Genomic DNA, 15,227 nt, shown 5'->3' with positions numbered 1-15,227 from the left:
ACCTACTTGTAGGAATCTCCCAGAGCAGGTTTGTTTATATTTGTAAAGAATATAGTCCTTGGAAAATGCAGGAGGTAGTTAATTTAATTCAGAAGGATGTCTCATTCTCTCAAGTGGTACTTATTAAGTCCTGGAAGAATGATTTTTAATCTGCTCTCAACTTGCATGTCTTTTCGTAACTGTTAAGATTGATTTAAATTCGATTTCCCTAAGGATATAAAGTAACACTTAAAAAAATACCTTAACATTAAATCGAGATGGGTACCTGACACAGAAGATCCATTTGAAACCACCAAACATCTGGATCTTTGCAGAGAAAAACTGTCTAAAACCAAAACAGGAGTACAATGTATGTATGTCTCCCTCTGCTTAATATTTCATTGAGGCCTATCCACTCTAATATGATTAATTGGTTCATCAAAGTCACATGGAGTAAGGGACAGAAACCACCTTTAACAAGAAATTGCTTTTTTGAGTTAACACAAGTCTTGAAGAACAAGCGAACAAGTACTGCCTGATTCTAATACATATATATATATTTCTCCTAAACAAATTGTAAAATTTTCTCACATTTTCTGCCACAAAAGTGCTCATCCTTTGAGCATGTATGTCCCAAATGATTTAACTTCCATCTATTAAACTATTCCACTGTTTGGTCAAGCAAAAACTGAATCTGTATTCAAAAATATCCTCAAATTATTTTAATCAGATCTAATATATGAAAGTTGATTTGGTTATAAAAGGGCATTTATGGTAGAGCCAGCTCTATCAGATAACACTGTTTAAATAATGTGGGCCATCCACAAACTCATTGGATCTTTTCACAATATTTTGAAGTTAAGAAACACAATTTCAATAGAAATGCTCACCTGTGCTTTGGGCATATGCAGTAAATCACTCAATAATTGACATACCTCACACGTCTTATAGAAGTGGATCTTAAACCACATAAATGAGCAAAATAATATTTAATGAGATTAAAACATACTCAAATATAATGGATGAATGAAATGGATCTTAAACCACATCAATGAGCAAAATAATATTTAATGAGATTAAAACATATTCAAATATAATCAAACATTCAAAATATAATCAATTACATTTTTTGAGAAATAATGTCTTTAATTTCATTGGACAATTTAGATTATCAAAGAAATATTCAGATAGACTTTTGACCAATCAACCTGGTATGACTAGGAATTATATAAACTTGATCACTAGACATTTTTTAGAATTGATAATAATAATTGGGATACTTAATCCAAATAATCCTTTTTGATAAGTTTGTTTGCTTAGCCTTATAACATTTGGCAGTGTTGTTTGCTATTTTGGGGACACAGAACTAAGTAATCTATGTTTTTAGCATCTAAAAACTCTTAACAATAAAAGAACTTAATCTTTTGAACTTAACTGTATATAAAAACAAGTAAATTTATTATATAAATGTGTTCTCTTGAATTTTTAATAATACTGTCACATATTTGAATATATTCTTTGTGACTCTTTCAAAGTTCTTTGCACATTTAATCTAGCATTTCTGAAAGGATCAAAGAAAAAGACCTAAAGACATCAGGAAAATGTGGCTGATAGATAGAAATGGACAAGGAGAATAATAACTATTTCCTGAAATCATAGTGTAAAATTAATCTTCAACCTTAGGATTTTTCACAATAAGCTAATACCATTAACAATAGGAATTACCCATCTTACATTAAGCTTTTACATGTGCATTGACTTTTTCTGAACTCTATCAGGCTTGGTAAAACTCAGTAACAGCAGATGTGGATTTGAATTCTGAATCTACAACTTACCTGTCAGTTGACCTTGAGCAATTCTCTTTTTACTACCTGAGCCTGAGGGTTTTTTTACATATAAAATGGGTAGTAATATCTACCTTACCTATATCATGGGATTCTAATGATGAACCAAAAGGAACATGTATGTCAATACATTTTGCAAGCCTGAGAAGAGTTTTATAAATGTGATATTTGGATTTGTGATTGGTATATCTTTTAAATTGCATATATTTTTCTTTTAATTTTTGATATTTTCACCACAAGGAAGAAATTATGTGTCCATATGCTTTTTTTCCCCAACAAATGAAATACAATAAGGAATGATATTTAGTACATATTGTTTGAAATACATGTTTCATCTTGACTTCTGTTTTAAATTTTCATTAGAACATATGACTGTTTTAAGTTTGACTCAGCGGAGTCCTAACTGGAAGACTCGCGGCTTCATAAGTCTTTCTACTTCCAGTGTGACTCTAAGTAGGAGCAGAAAGTGGAAACTATTACCCATTGGCTGCTCATTGTACAAATCTTTTGCTTTTTGTCGTCTTTGAAATTTATATCTTTTTTATGCCCAGGGCTAATGTGACAAGGTCAAATGGTATTAGGTTTTCACTAATGTCCTTTGTCTTTCTGGTTTGAATTTTCTTGGAAAAAATATACACAGAATGTCAGTAAAAGGAAAAGTTCTAGAGGTTTAAAAAAAGAATTCCACTATTAGGTTTCTATCATCCTAATGAATAGTCATAAAGGTGAATGAATAATCAGTTTTCTTGATTAAAGATTTTTAAAAAGAAAAAGAACATGATTCTAAAAGTATGATTATCAGAAACAATAAAGTTTTAATATAAAAATATTAGGTTAAGGAAAATATTTCTTTACTTGCATTGATTTTTGAAAAGAGAATTTAATTTTAATTCTAAGACTTTATTGGTTATTTTACTAGATGTCTACATATAAACTATTTGTTACCTACACTTTGCCATATAACTTACTGGTTAAAAACATGAAATAGTCTGAAAAAAAGAAGAAAACTCATTATCTGTTAATCTTTTAAAACACTTTTAGTAGAAGAACAAAGATTTAGTATTAGAAATTTATTAAAGGTATAAAACAAGAATTTTATTGATAAATACATTTATCAGAAGTATATTGAATAACTTAAATTTCTTACTTATAATAATGATCCAAAACATGCCTGAGAAGGAAAGCCAGGACTTAAATCCACTAATTATGTATCAACAAAGTTTTAGGTTGTTTTCCCTCCCTTCCTCCCTCCCTTCCTCCCTTCCTTCCTTCCTTCCTTCCTTCCTTCCTTCCCTCCTTCCTTCCTTCCTTCCTTCCTTCCTTCCTTCCTTCCTTCCTTCCTTCCTTCCTTCCTTCCTTCTTTCCTTTTCAGTATGCATGTGACATTTCAGTAAATTTTACTATTTAGGAATATATGTGTAAATAATGAAGTATATATATAAATGTAACGGTCAACAATTTATCACTCTTTCTTTTATTATCTTGGATTTTTTTTCCTCCTGGAAATTGCATTTAAGAAGCGGTGGTGTGTAGGCTTAATATAAATAGTAATATTGTATTTAGTTTTAGCTACAGTCAGAGAAACTTTTTCCAATCTCATTATTTAGTCTGTTTTTTCATCAGTAGTATCCTCTGTCTCTCTGCTAATGCAGAACAGGATACTACAAGAAAGGAGTCAAGATCAGTACAAGGGTGAGTTTTGTGACAGATCCCATGAGGCTTCTAGTCACAGTATTATTCTATAAGATTTTGACCTTAGAATAATAGATATTTTTTTCATGACAAGGAGATAGTAGAAATAAAGATGTAAAAATGTCTTCCAGGACAACTGGAAGGACAGTATAAAAAAACAAGAAAAGGAAAGAAGTGGAAATTAATGCATACATTTTTTTCTTTTGTAGCAGAAATATTCTGTTATTTGAGGCATAATTTTGAACTGTTACAGAGTTCCGACATTTATGGGGGGAGTTGGTTCCAGAGACTTGTGTTGTAATGAAAATATATTTCAAGCAAAGGAATTTTTCCTGTTGTTGTTTAAAGATTTCGAAGAGCTGGCTTAATTTTTATTTCCAAATAGCTATGGTAATGTGGTATTGTGTTACAGACTGAAGTGTAGACTTGTCTTAGCTGGAAATGCAAATCAAACTAAATTAATTTTCCCTTCATGGCTTTTGTTTCCAGTGATGTGAATATTTTGAGTATCACTTATGTTCCTGGCTTGAATTTGGGTTCTTACTGACAATTATATCTTAGAAATGATAGAAACTTTTAGATATAGGAGGAAAATTCATTATTGCTAGAATTTGAATATGTATGCCTTAATAATGATTATTAATTTTAAATGTTTGTATATTTCTGCCAAATTTAAGTTCATTCTATCTATATAAAACATGTTCTATTATTATGTTGCTCAGATGCATACTTCTAATTTAGAAATAACCTTCGTATAACTTTGGATAATTGCAGTACTTATAATACTTTCAATCTGGAAAAAAACTTATTAAAAACAAACCTAGTAACTTTAATCTGTTATGCCGTTGAAAAGTGAAAAACATTTTTTGTATTTTTAACCTTTTCATGGTTTAAGTTATGTGTTTGAGCCAGGACAAAATATATAGATGATATAAGCTCTCCATAAATTTGGCCTTACACAAAAACAAAACCAAAGCAATAATAAAAAGTCAACTTAATTTTATTTAAATAACATGTACACATTAAAATCCATGATTTTTTTAATTGAAATTGATAATACATGGTATTTTCTCTTTAGAAATAAACATAAATGTTCTATTATAGAATAAATACCTGGAACTTCATAATTACTACATTTTTAATTAGTACTCTTAGTTATAATTATATTTTGTATTGCAAATATATAATGATATATACAGTCATATACAATTGCATATCACATAACTGTGTTATATAAATACATTGTTATATGATTATGCCATGATAAGAACATTCCAATTTATAACTTTTACGAATTCTACTTCTTTCTTTTCAGCTTGACAAAAATCATACCACTTTTTCATTTTGTGTCTTTGGAAAAACTAGATGTCAGCAACAATTGTCTTTCTGGTAAGCTTAGAACAATATATAATTTTTAAAAAGTGTGTAATAAGCTTCTGAGTTTATTTTCTAAATGTGATAAGGAGTGGTTTTGGATAGATGTGTTAATGGTATTTGCAAATAACATATCTAATACAATAAGTATAGAAGAGGAAAAATTTCTCCTGACTCTTAGGATTTTATGGTAGGCCTAAGAATTAAACTGACTCAAGACAGATTTGGAAGCAAAGGATAAAACTTGTAATAATTTTTTCCCCATGGGTTTGGTTGTGGGCATTTCTCTTGGCCTCTTTCTATCCATTTGATAAGAATGTCTCTTTTAGGGGCACCCGGGTGGTTCATTTGGTTAACTGTCTGGCTTTGGCTCAGGTCATGATCTCACGTTTCATGGGTTTGAGCCCCACATTGGACTCTGTGCTGACCATGTGGAGCCTGTTTGGGATTCTCTCTCTCACCCTCTCCCTCTCTGTCCCTCCCTGATTCATGCTTTTTCTGTCTCTCAAAATGAAAAAACATAAAAAATGTCTCTTTTAGTATAGGGAGGATGTCTTTCACATAGAAATTTCATATCTTGCTTGTAAGAAAATGAAGGAAGGCCACAGTGTCCTTGCATCTGAGGTATTTTAAACCCCTTTAACTCAAAATAGTCAGTATGCTAGAATGATATATTTGTATGGTAATTTCCGGATTCCTTCAAAGGCACAGTGAAATCATTCAATTAAATTTCCTTCCACTTTCAAAATCATAACTCCTGTTTCTCAGGATGCTGAGAATGCTGAGAACAAACTGAGGGTTGATGGGGGTGGGGCAGAGGGGAAGGGAGGTGATGGGCATGGAGGAGGGCACTTGTTGGGATGAGCACTGGGTGTTATATGGAAACCAACTTGACAATAAACTACTTAAAAAAATCATAACTCCTATATCTTTCTGATAGACCCGGACAAATATCACAATTGTATCTTTACTTGAAATTCATATATCTTTTACCTGTGAAAAATATAGCCTAATGAAAAGAGTAAACAAATTTGTCTAACTTGTTGGCTTCTAACATTTATAAAGTAAACACACATTAAAAGCCTATTAAATTAAAGAATGATCAACTGATTTAGTTGAGTAATACCTCCCCGAATTTCCCCATCCTCATTCCCCTCATGGAGACAACCATAGTTCTAAATTTGTCACCATAGGTTAACTTGACTCTTCTATATCTTTATATTAATGTCCTCAAACAGTGTGTTCTGTTTTGCCTCCAGCTTTCTTTACTTAACATTCACGTGACATTCTGCCATATCAGTTGTCTGTTTGTTCTTTTTTTTTTTTTCTCCTTTAGCTGAAGTGCAGTCTATTGTATGAATGTATCATACTTTGTCCATTTTCCTGTTGATTGATATTTTAATAATTTGTGGTTTGGGGCTACAATGATTCTTACAGAATTTTCTGTAGACATATGTTTTCACTTCTGTGGGATAAGTATATCAGAGTGTAACTGCTGGGTAATAGGGTGTGTGTATGCTTCTCTTTAGAAGAAACTGAAAAAATTGTTTGCCAAAGTAGTTGTAACATTTTACACCAGCAATGTACTGGAGTTCCAAGTGCTTCATTCTGAAGGATCTTTAATATTTCATTGTGTTATCGCATTATGGTTTTAGTTTACATTTCTGTGATGAATGATGTTAAGCCTTTTTTTCATTCATTTATTTATTGATGATTTTTATATATTCTTTTGTGTCTATTCAAATGTCTTAGCATTTTAAAAATTTGCTTACTGCCTTTTTCTTATGTATAATCTTTTTATATATTCTGGATATAATTCTTTGTTGGATATATATTTTGTAATATTTTCTCCTGGTCTTTTAACTATGAATTTTTAATAATGGTATTTTCAGATGAGCAAAATTTTAAATTTTTATGAAATTTAATTTGTTATTTTTAATAGTTATTGTTCTCTATATCCTTGTAATATTTTTTGGTCTTCAGTTTGAGAGGATGATTTTATATACTTTCTTGCTTTCTTACAGAAATTTTACTTTTAGTTTTTACCTTTAGGTCTATGATCCATATAAAATTATTTTTTATGAATGATATGAAGTAGAGGATGAATTTAGTTTTTAATATAGGTATCCAGTTGTCCCAGCAACGTTTGTTAAATAATTTTTTTCATCATTGATTACTTTTGTGTCTGTCAAAAATTTTGATTTACCTTTGACTATCTTTGAATTGAGTTTCTATAAACTGCTTTTCTCTACTAACTGATCTAATGATAAATGATGTTTTCGTATTTCCTTTTGTATTGAATGATTTTTATCAGGTATTTTACTGAATTAAAAATGTTAGAAAAGCAACATGTGGATCTAGATGCTAAAGGTTCAAAAAGCAATTGAGGAAAAGTTTCCTTAGCCATGCTTCCCCAGCAGCAGCCAAAGTTTTACTATGGTCAGTGTCCAATAAAGGTATTCTGTGCATATACAAGCAGATGAAGTGTGGAATCTTCTCTGACTGTGGCTTCTACCTCACCCCCCTCTCCTTCCTATCATGAAGGTGCAGGCACTGTGGCCTCCAGATGTTCTTCACAGATCAGGCTGCTGGGCCCCAAAGGCTTCTTTTCTTAAGGCCTTTGCTTTTCTCTTTTGACCAAATTAGCTTCCACAAGGCAACGGTCTACTCAGGTGTTGGAGGTGGTATTTTTGAAAATGGGAAACTTAATATATTAGAAAAGAAAAACAGCCATATTACCAAGGACAACTTCAGCTCTGTTAGCCAACCACTGGAAAAACTTTGAAATGACTAAAACAATAAATCGTTCAAACAGATCTGTACAGTTATACAGATAGCACAGTTCCAGAGAGTACGGATAGATACTTTGAGAACCATGTCAAAGGAAACAGAACTTTTAGTTCAAAGGTTCTCTGGTTGAAGAATATATGGTAATTCTTAATAACTGGGACATACAATGTTAACGAGAACTTTTCTTGCAAATTCTGATCCTGGAGACTCATGTTTCTCTAAGTAATTCCATTTGGTACTAAAATATTTTCCTTTGCTTTTCGAGGTTAACAGGAATTTGCATGATAAACGTCTATCTTGCAAAGGATTGGGTGGGTTTTTTTTTTCAATTTATTTAAACAAACAGAAAAGAATTCATCCTTTTCTTCCACTACCCCCCGGGTCTGAGCTTGTTTTTTTGTTTGTTTTTTATTTTTGTTTTTGTTTCGATTCCACACATGAGAGAGATCATATGGTACTTGTCTTTTTCTAACTTATTCCATTTAACTTAATGCCCTTGAGATCCATCCATGTTGTCACAAATAAAATTACATTCTTTTTTATGGCTGGATAATATTCCATTGTATATCCATATACCACAATTATTTTGTCCATTCATACATTGATTAATGGACACATAGGTTGGGTCCATATCTTTACTATCATAAATAATGTAATGAACATAGGGGTGCATGTATCTTTTCAAATTAGTGGGTTACTTTTTCTTTAAATAAATATCCTGAGGTAGAATTGCTAGACCATAATATCTATTTTTAATTTTTTGAGGAATCTTTATACTATTTTCTATAGTAGCTGCACGTATTTACATTCACACATGTAGAGTGTGAGAGGGTTCCCTTTTTCCACATCCTTGCAATACTTGTTATTTCTTGTCTTTTTGGTAATAGCTATTTTAACAGATGTGAGGTGAGATCCCATTGTGATTTGGATTTGGATATCCAAGATGATTAATGATGTAGAGCATCTTTTCATGTGTTTGTTGGCCATCTTTTTGCCATCTTTGAAAAAAAAATGTCCATTCGGAACATCTGCCCATTTTTTAAACAGAATGGGGTTTTTTTTGCTACTGAATTGTATGAGTTCTGTGTAAATTTTGGATATTAGATAATTATCAGACATGTAATTTGCAAATAGTTTATCCCATTCAGTGGGTTACCTTTTCATTTTGACTAGGTTTCCTTTGCTGTGCAGAAGCTTTTACTTTGATATGGTATGTTGTAAGACAGTGATCAAGTTAATTTTTTGTATAGGAGTGTCCAGTTTTCCAAACATCATTTATTGAAGAGACTGTCCTTTCCCCATCCCCAGTGTATGTTCTTGACTCCTTTGTAATAAGTTAATTAAACATATATGGGTAGGTTTATTTCTGGCGTCTCTCTTCTACTGATCTCTATGTCTGTTTTTATTCCAGTACATATGTTTTAGTTGCTCTAGGTTTGTAAAATAGTTTGAAATAAAGGAGCATGATGCCTCCAACTTCATTCTTTGTCAAGATTGCTTTGGGTGGGGGAGACACCTATGTGGCTCAGTCAGTTAAGTGTCTGACTCCTGATATCAGCTCAGGTCATGAGCTCACAGTCGTGGGATGGAGCCTTGTGTTGGGCTCCATGCTGAATGTGGAGCCTACCTGGGTATCTCTCTCTTCTTCTCTTTCTGCCCCCCCCTTCATTTGTACTCTCTCTCAAAATAAATAAATAAACTTTTAAAAAAAAGATTGTTGGGGCACCTGCATGTCTCAGTTGGTTAAGTGTTGGACTCTTGAGGGGCGCCTGGGTGGCTCAGTCGGTTAAGCATCTGACTTCGGCTGGGGCCATGATCTTGCAGTTCGTGGGTTCGAGCCCCACTTCGGGCTCTGTGCTGGTAGCCAGATCAGAGCCTGGAGCCTATTTTGGATTCTGTGTCTCCCTCTCTCTCTGACCCTCCCCTGCTCATGCTGTCTCTTTCTCTCTCTCTCTCTCTGTCTCAGAAATAAATAAAAGATTAAAAAAATGTGTTGGACTCTTGATCTCGGCTCATGTCATGATGATCTCATGACTCACGACATCTGTGCTAACAGCGCAGAGCCTGCTTGGGATTCTCTCTCTCCCTCTCTCTGCCCTCCCCCTTCTCTATCTCTCTGTCTCAAAATAATTAAATAATATTTTTAAAAAAGATTATTTGGGTATTAGGGTCTTTTGTGGTTCAATATAAATTTTAGGAATTTTTTATGTCTTTGAAAAAATGCCATTGGGATTTTGATAGGGATTGCATTGCATCTGTGTATTGCTTTGGGTGTTATGGGCATTTTAACAGTATTCATTCTTCCAACCTATTGCATGTCATATCTTTCTTTTTATTGGTCTTCCTGATTCCTTCATTAGTGTCTTATAGTTTTCAATATATAGGTCTTTCACCCGGTTGGTTACTTTATTCCTAATTATTTTTTCTTTTTGATGCAATTATAAATGGGATTTCTTTTCTTTTTCTGATGCCCTATTATTATTGTATAGAAACCCAATAGATCTTTGTGTATTGATTGTTCATCCTGCAACTTTAATGAATTTATCAGTTCTAACAGTTTTTTTGATCAAGTCTTAATGGCTTTCTATATATATAATGCCATCTCCAAATAGTTACAGTTTTACTTCTTCCTTTCCAATTTGGAGGCCTTTTAGTTTATTTTCTTGCATAGTTCCTCTAGCTGGGACTTCCAAAACTGTGTAGAATAAAGTTGTGAGTTTGGGCATCTGTGTCTTATTCCTCATCGTAGAGGAAAAGCTTCACCTTTTCACCATTAAGAATGATGTTAGCTATGGGGGGGGGGGGGCGCCTGGGTGGCTTAGTCGGTTAAGCGCCCGACGTTCGCTTAGGTCATGATCTCGCGGTTCGTGGGTTCGAGCCCCGCGTCGGGCTCTGTGCTGACTGCCAGCTCAGAGCCTGGAGCCTGTTTCAGAGTCTGTGACTCCCTCTCTCTCTGACCCTCCCCTGCTCACGCTGTCTCTCTCTCTCCTAGAAATAAATAAAACGTTAAAAAAAAGTAAAAAAAAAAAAGATGTTAGCTATGGGGTTATTATACATGGTCTTTATTATGTTCAGGAACATTTTCTCTATACCCACTTTTTGAGCATTTGTATTATACGTGGATATTGAATTTTGTCAAAAGCTTTTTCTACATCCTTTGAGATGATCATATGATTTTACCCTTCATTTTTATTAATATGGTATATTACATTGACTGATAAGTGATTGTTGATAAATCCCACCTGATCATGATACATTAGTTTTTAATCTATTGTTGATAATTTAGTTTGCTGATATGAGTTTACTAATATTTTGCTGAGAATTTTTTGTATCTATGTTTAACAGGAATATTGGCTTATGATTTTCCTGTGGCTCTCTTGTCTAGTTTTGGTATCAGGGTAATGCTGGCTTCATAAAATGAGTTTGGAAGAATTCCCTGCTCTTCTAGTTTTTGTAAGAGATTAAGAAGGATTAGTATATATTCTTTTGTGAATGTTTTATAGAATTCACCAGTGAAGCTGTCTGATCATTGGGAGGTTTTTGATTACTGATTCAGTAATCTTACTAGTAATTGATCTGTTCAGATTTTCTTTTTCATCACGATTCAGTCTTGGTATGTTGTATGTTTTTAGCAATGTATCCATTTCTTTTAGGTTGTCCCAATTTGTTGGCATATAATTGTTCCTAGTAGTCTGTTATGATCCTTTGTATTTCTGTGTTATCAGTTTTAACATTTCTTTGATTTTTGATTCTCTTTATTTGAGTCGGCCTCTTTCTGGTGAATTCAGCTAAAGGTTTGCCAATTTTATCTTTTCAAAGAACCAGCTCTTACTTGTATTGATCTTTTCTATTGTCTCTTTTTTAAAATTTCATTTACTTTTGCTCTAGTCTTTCTTATTTTCTTCCTTCTAGTAACTTTTTTCCTTCTTCTGGTTCCTTGGGGTGTAAGGTTATGTTGTGCATTTCAGACTTTTCTTATTTCTTGCAGTAGGCATTTATCCATGTAAATTTCATCTTAAAACTACTTTTGCTGCATCCTATAAATTTTGGTATGTTACATTTCCATTTTCATTTGTCTCAAGGTATTTTTAAAATTCCTCTTGATTTCCTCTTTGAAATATTGGCTGTTTGATAGCATGATGTTTATTTATTTTTTAAATTCTTTGTAATGTTTATTTATTTTTGAGAAAAAGCGAGAAAGAGCATAGCAGGAGAAGGGCAGAGAGACAGGTAGACACAGAATTGGAAGCAGGCTCCCTGGTCTGAACTGTCAGCACAGAGCCTGATGCAGGGCTCAAACCCACGAGTCTTTGAGCCATGAGATTATGACCTGAGCTGAAGTCAGCCACTCAACCGACAGAGCCACCCAGGAGTTCTGGTGGCATGAGAGTTAATCTCCACGTAAATGTCAATTTCATTTTATTCTTGTGATAGACTTCTAGTTTCAAATCATCGTGTCAGAAAAGATGCTTGATATGATTTCAATCCTCTTAAATTTGTTAAGACTTGTTTCATTGCCTAACATATAGTCTATCTTGGAAAATGTTTCATGTGCACTTGAGAAGGATATGTATTCTGTTGCTTTTGAGTGGAATGTTCTGTAAACATCTGTTAAGTCCATCTGGTCTAACATGTTGTTTAAGGCTCATGTTTCCTTTTTGATTTTCTATCTGATTTTCACTTTGATATAAGTGGAATATTAAAGTCCCTTATGATTATTGTGTTGCTATTTCTCTTTTTAAGGCTGTTAATATTTGCTTTAAGTATGTACATGTTTTTGTGTTGACTGTGTAAACATTTACAATGTTGTATCCTCATGTTGGATTGACCCCTTTTATCATTATATAACACTCTTCTTTGTCTCTTATTACATTCTTTATTTTAAAGTGTATTTAATCTGAAGTAAAGTCTGTTTTGTCTGATATGGCTAGGAATTTTTAACTGTATGTTGGATATTTTACATAATACAGTTTAGTGTTTTGCTTCCTTTTAAAGGAGTTAAGTTCAGTTCTGGTCGGCAGTTAAAGCATTTATGGATAATTTTTTTTTCTGCTTTAATTTCATTCTCTATTAGGACAAGGCATTTTTAGTTTTCAACTCTTAGTGCGTGCCCCTACCCCAAGCCATTGTGTTCACTCCTATTGCACACTCTTCCTGGATTGTAGCTCCAACTCTGAGATATACCCAGTTAGGTCTCTTTTTGGCTGGGCTGAGACTCCAGTGTCTTTTACTGGTGCATGAACTTAGTGTCATCATTCAGCCCTTAGCCTTGCAACTGGTGATCTCTGCTAGGTTTTTCAGTCTTTCCCTGGGTGTGTAATACCTTGTACTTGCCCACGGATCTGTGTTGAATTCTCACATAGACTTCTTTCCCCATTATTCTCGCCATAACATAACATATACATACACAGCTTCTTCTCAATACTTTTCATCATAAATTCCAACTTCAGTTCTAATCTTTGCCTCCTTACTTAGCAAAAGAGCTCTTCATTTTGTCTCTACTTTACTGTTCCAAAGTGACAAACTGCTTTCAGATGGAAAACCAATGTGATTTTGGCTCACCATATATGTTTCCCATCTCTGAAAGACAGGCTTAAAAACAGGTACTTCATTGTATTGTCCAGTTTTATGATTATCTGTGGGAGAGCAATTCAGTATAAATTATTCTGTAATGTACCCTGGATTGATCTACCATTCTTACTTTTGAAAGTAAAATAAGTTCGTGTAATTCTATTTAGGTATGTGTTCAATTTTACCGCTTATTAGTTTAGATTTAACTTCTTCAGGTTTTGTGCTAACAATCTGACACAAACTGTTCTAAATTCTTTACACACATGAGCTCATTTAACCCTCACCTGGTAAGAGGTATGAGCCTGAATCATAAAGCAATTGTGGGAAAAATATATATTCTAACAGGAGAGTCTGTGTTCTTAATATAGCTCCTTTTTAAAAGCACATTGTATTCTGTGGAATAAATCATTTTTGTTGCTTTCTTTTAATACTTAACCAATACATAAATGGTCATTGATTTATGATTACTGTTCTTTCTCTGTATTGCCTTTTGTAATGATTTTTATTTTTTATTTTCTGTAGATCTTACAAGTGCCATTAGGTGGTTTGATGCATGCTATTCTCTCCAAGAATTGTCTCTCACTGGAAACCCACTTCTTCAAGAAACAAACTGGAGGTAAGAAACATTGTTGTACCCTATTATATACTTTATTATGGTTACAGAAAACACAGTTTGATGAAAATTTCTTTGTGTATATTAACTTCTTGGGAAAAGTTAATCAAAATATTTTAAAAGTTATTCAAAACAAGACATCTTTTTGGTAAAATCAGTTTTAAAAATATCTTCAACCTAAAGTAATTTTTTTCACATGTCTGAAATAATCAAATTTAAAATGATCATTTTGATCCATACCATTGATTATGTGACAGTTTTAGTATGATGTTAACTTGGGGCTTGTATTTATATATAACACATTTTTATTGGGAATGACTTTTTATAAGTTATCAATCACATAGCTTGCTACTTAAAATTATTTTTTTCTGCCAGTAATTTGATTTTATTTTCTTAAAAGAAAAATTTTATGTCTGTTAAAGTATAGATTATAAGATATGTGAATTCATACGTCTCTTTAAAATATTGCAGTACCTAGATGTAGTAGAAGGAAAATATTTTATAATTTTTAGAGTGAATTTTTTCTATAAAAAAGTTTCTCTAATCTGAAACTCTTATATTATGTTGATACCATTTTCCTCAAAATTGACTAATATTTCTTTTTCATTATGAAAGTTTTTGAGATAATTTTCATATAATAAACTTAATCAGTTTTATTTAGGAGTATAAGTATGGTGTATAAGTATGGTGTAGAAACCACCACAATCAAGACATTAAACATTTTTATCACCTTAAAAAATTACTTCATGGCCCTTTGGAGTCAGTCACCTCCTCCAGTTCTTTAAAAAAAAAAAAAAAAAACTCTCTCCACTCTCATAGCTTTCATTGTTTCTGATGGGAAGTCTGCCAGCACTCCCTCTGGAGATATCTAAGGTTTTTCTATCAATGGTTTTCAGCAATTTGATTAGAATGTATTTTTCTGTGGTTTTATGTAGATTCTTTCTCTTGAGAGCTATTGACCTGGGGCACATGGGTGGCTCAGTCAGTTAAGAGTTAACTCCTAATTTTGGGTCAGGTCATGATATCAAGGTCATGAGATCAAGCCCTGTGTGGGGCTCCATGCTCATTGTGGAACCTGCTTATGATTCTCTCTTCCCCTCCACTGCTTGTGTGTGTGCATGTGAGATCTGTTGAACCTCTTGAATCTGATGAATTTGTAGTTCCTGTAAAATTTAGAAATTTTTTGACCATTAGTTTTTCAAATGTTTTTTTCTGCCTCTTCCCTATCTTGTCCTACTAGGACTCTAATTTCACCAATATTCAACCACTTGATACATTCTAAAAGTTGCTATTGCTGTGTTCATATATATGTAACACACACACACACACACACACACATATATTGTATGTATATATATAAAACA

At 32.9% G+C, this 15,227-nt stretch overlaps 1 protein-coding gene across 1 annotated transcript in view; it reads left to right on the top strand.

Moving 5' to 3' along the window:
- LRRIQ1 (leucine rich repeats and IQ motif containing 1) overlaps positions 1–15,227 on the top strand; it is a 210,904-nt gene that overhangs the window by 45,048 nt on the left and 150,629 nt on the right. Inside the window, exons 12-13 of the mRNA XM_039253164.1 lie at positions 4,831–4,904; positions 13,773–13,866. Coding sequence (XP_039109095.1) covers positions 4,831–4,904; positions 13,773–13,866 — 168 coding nt within the window. The remainder of the gene's footprint in view (positions 1–4,830; positions 4,905–13,772; positions 13,867–15,227) is intronic.

The sequence above is a fragment of the Hyaena hyaena genome, unplaced genomic scaffold (assembly GCF_003009895.1).
Source record: "Hyaena hyaena isolate Hyena2069 unplaced genomic scaffold, ASM300989v1 scaffold_442, whole genome shotgun sequence".
Taxonomy (NCBI): Eukaryota; Metazoa; Chordata; class Mammalia; order Carnivora; family Hyaenidae; genus Hyaena; species Hyaena hyaena.
Note: the sequence above shows the minus strand (reverse complement) of the source record. Positions and strands in the feature narration are given on the sequence as shown.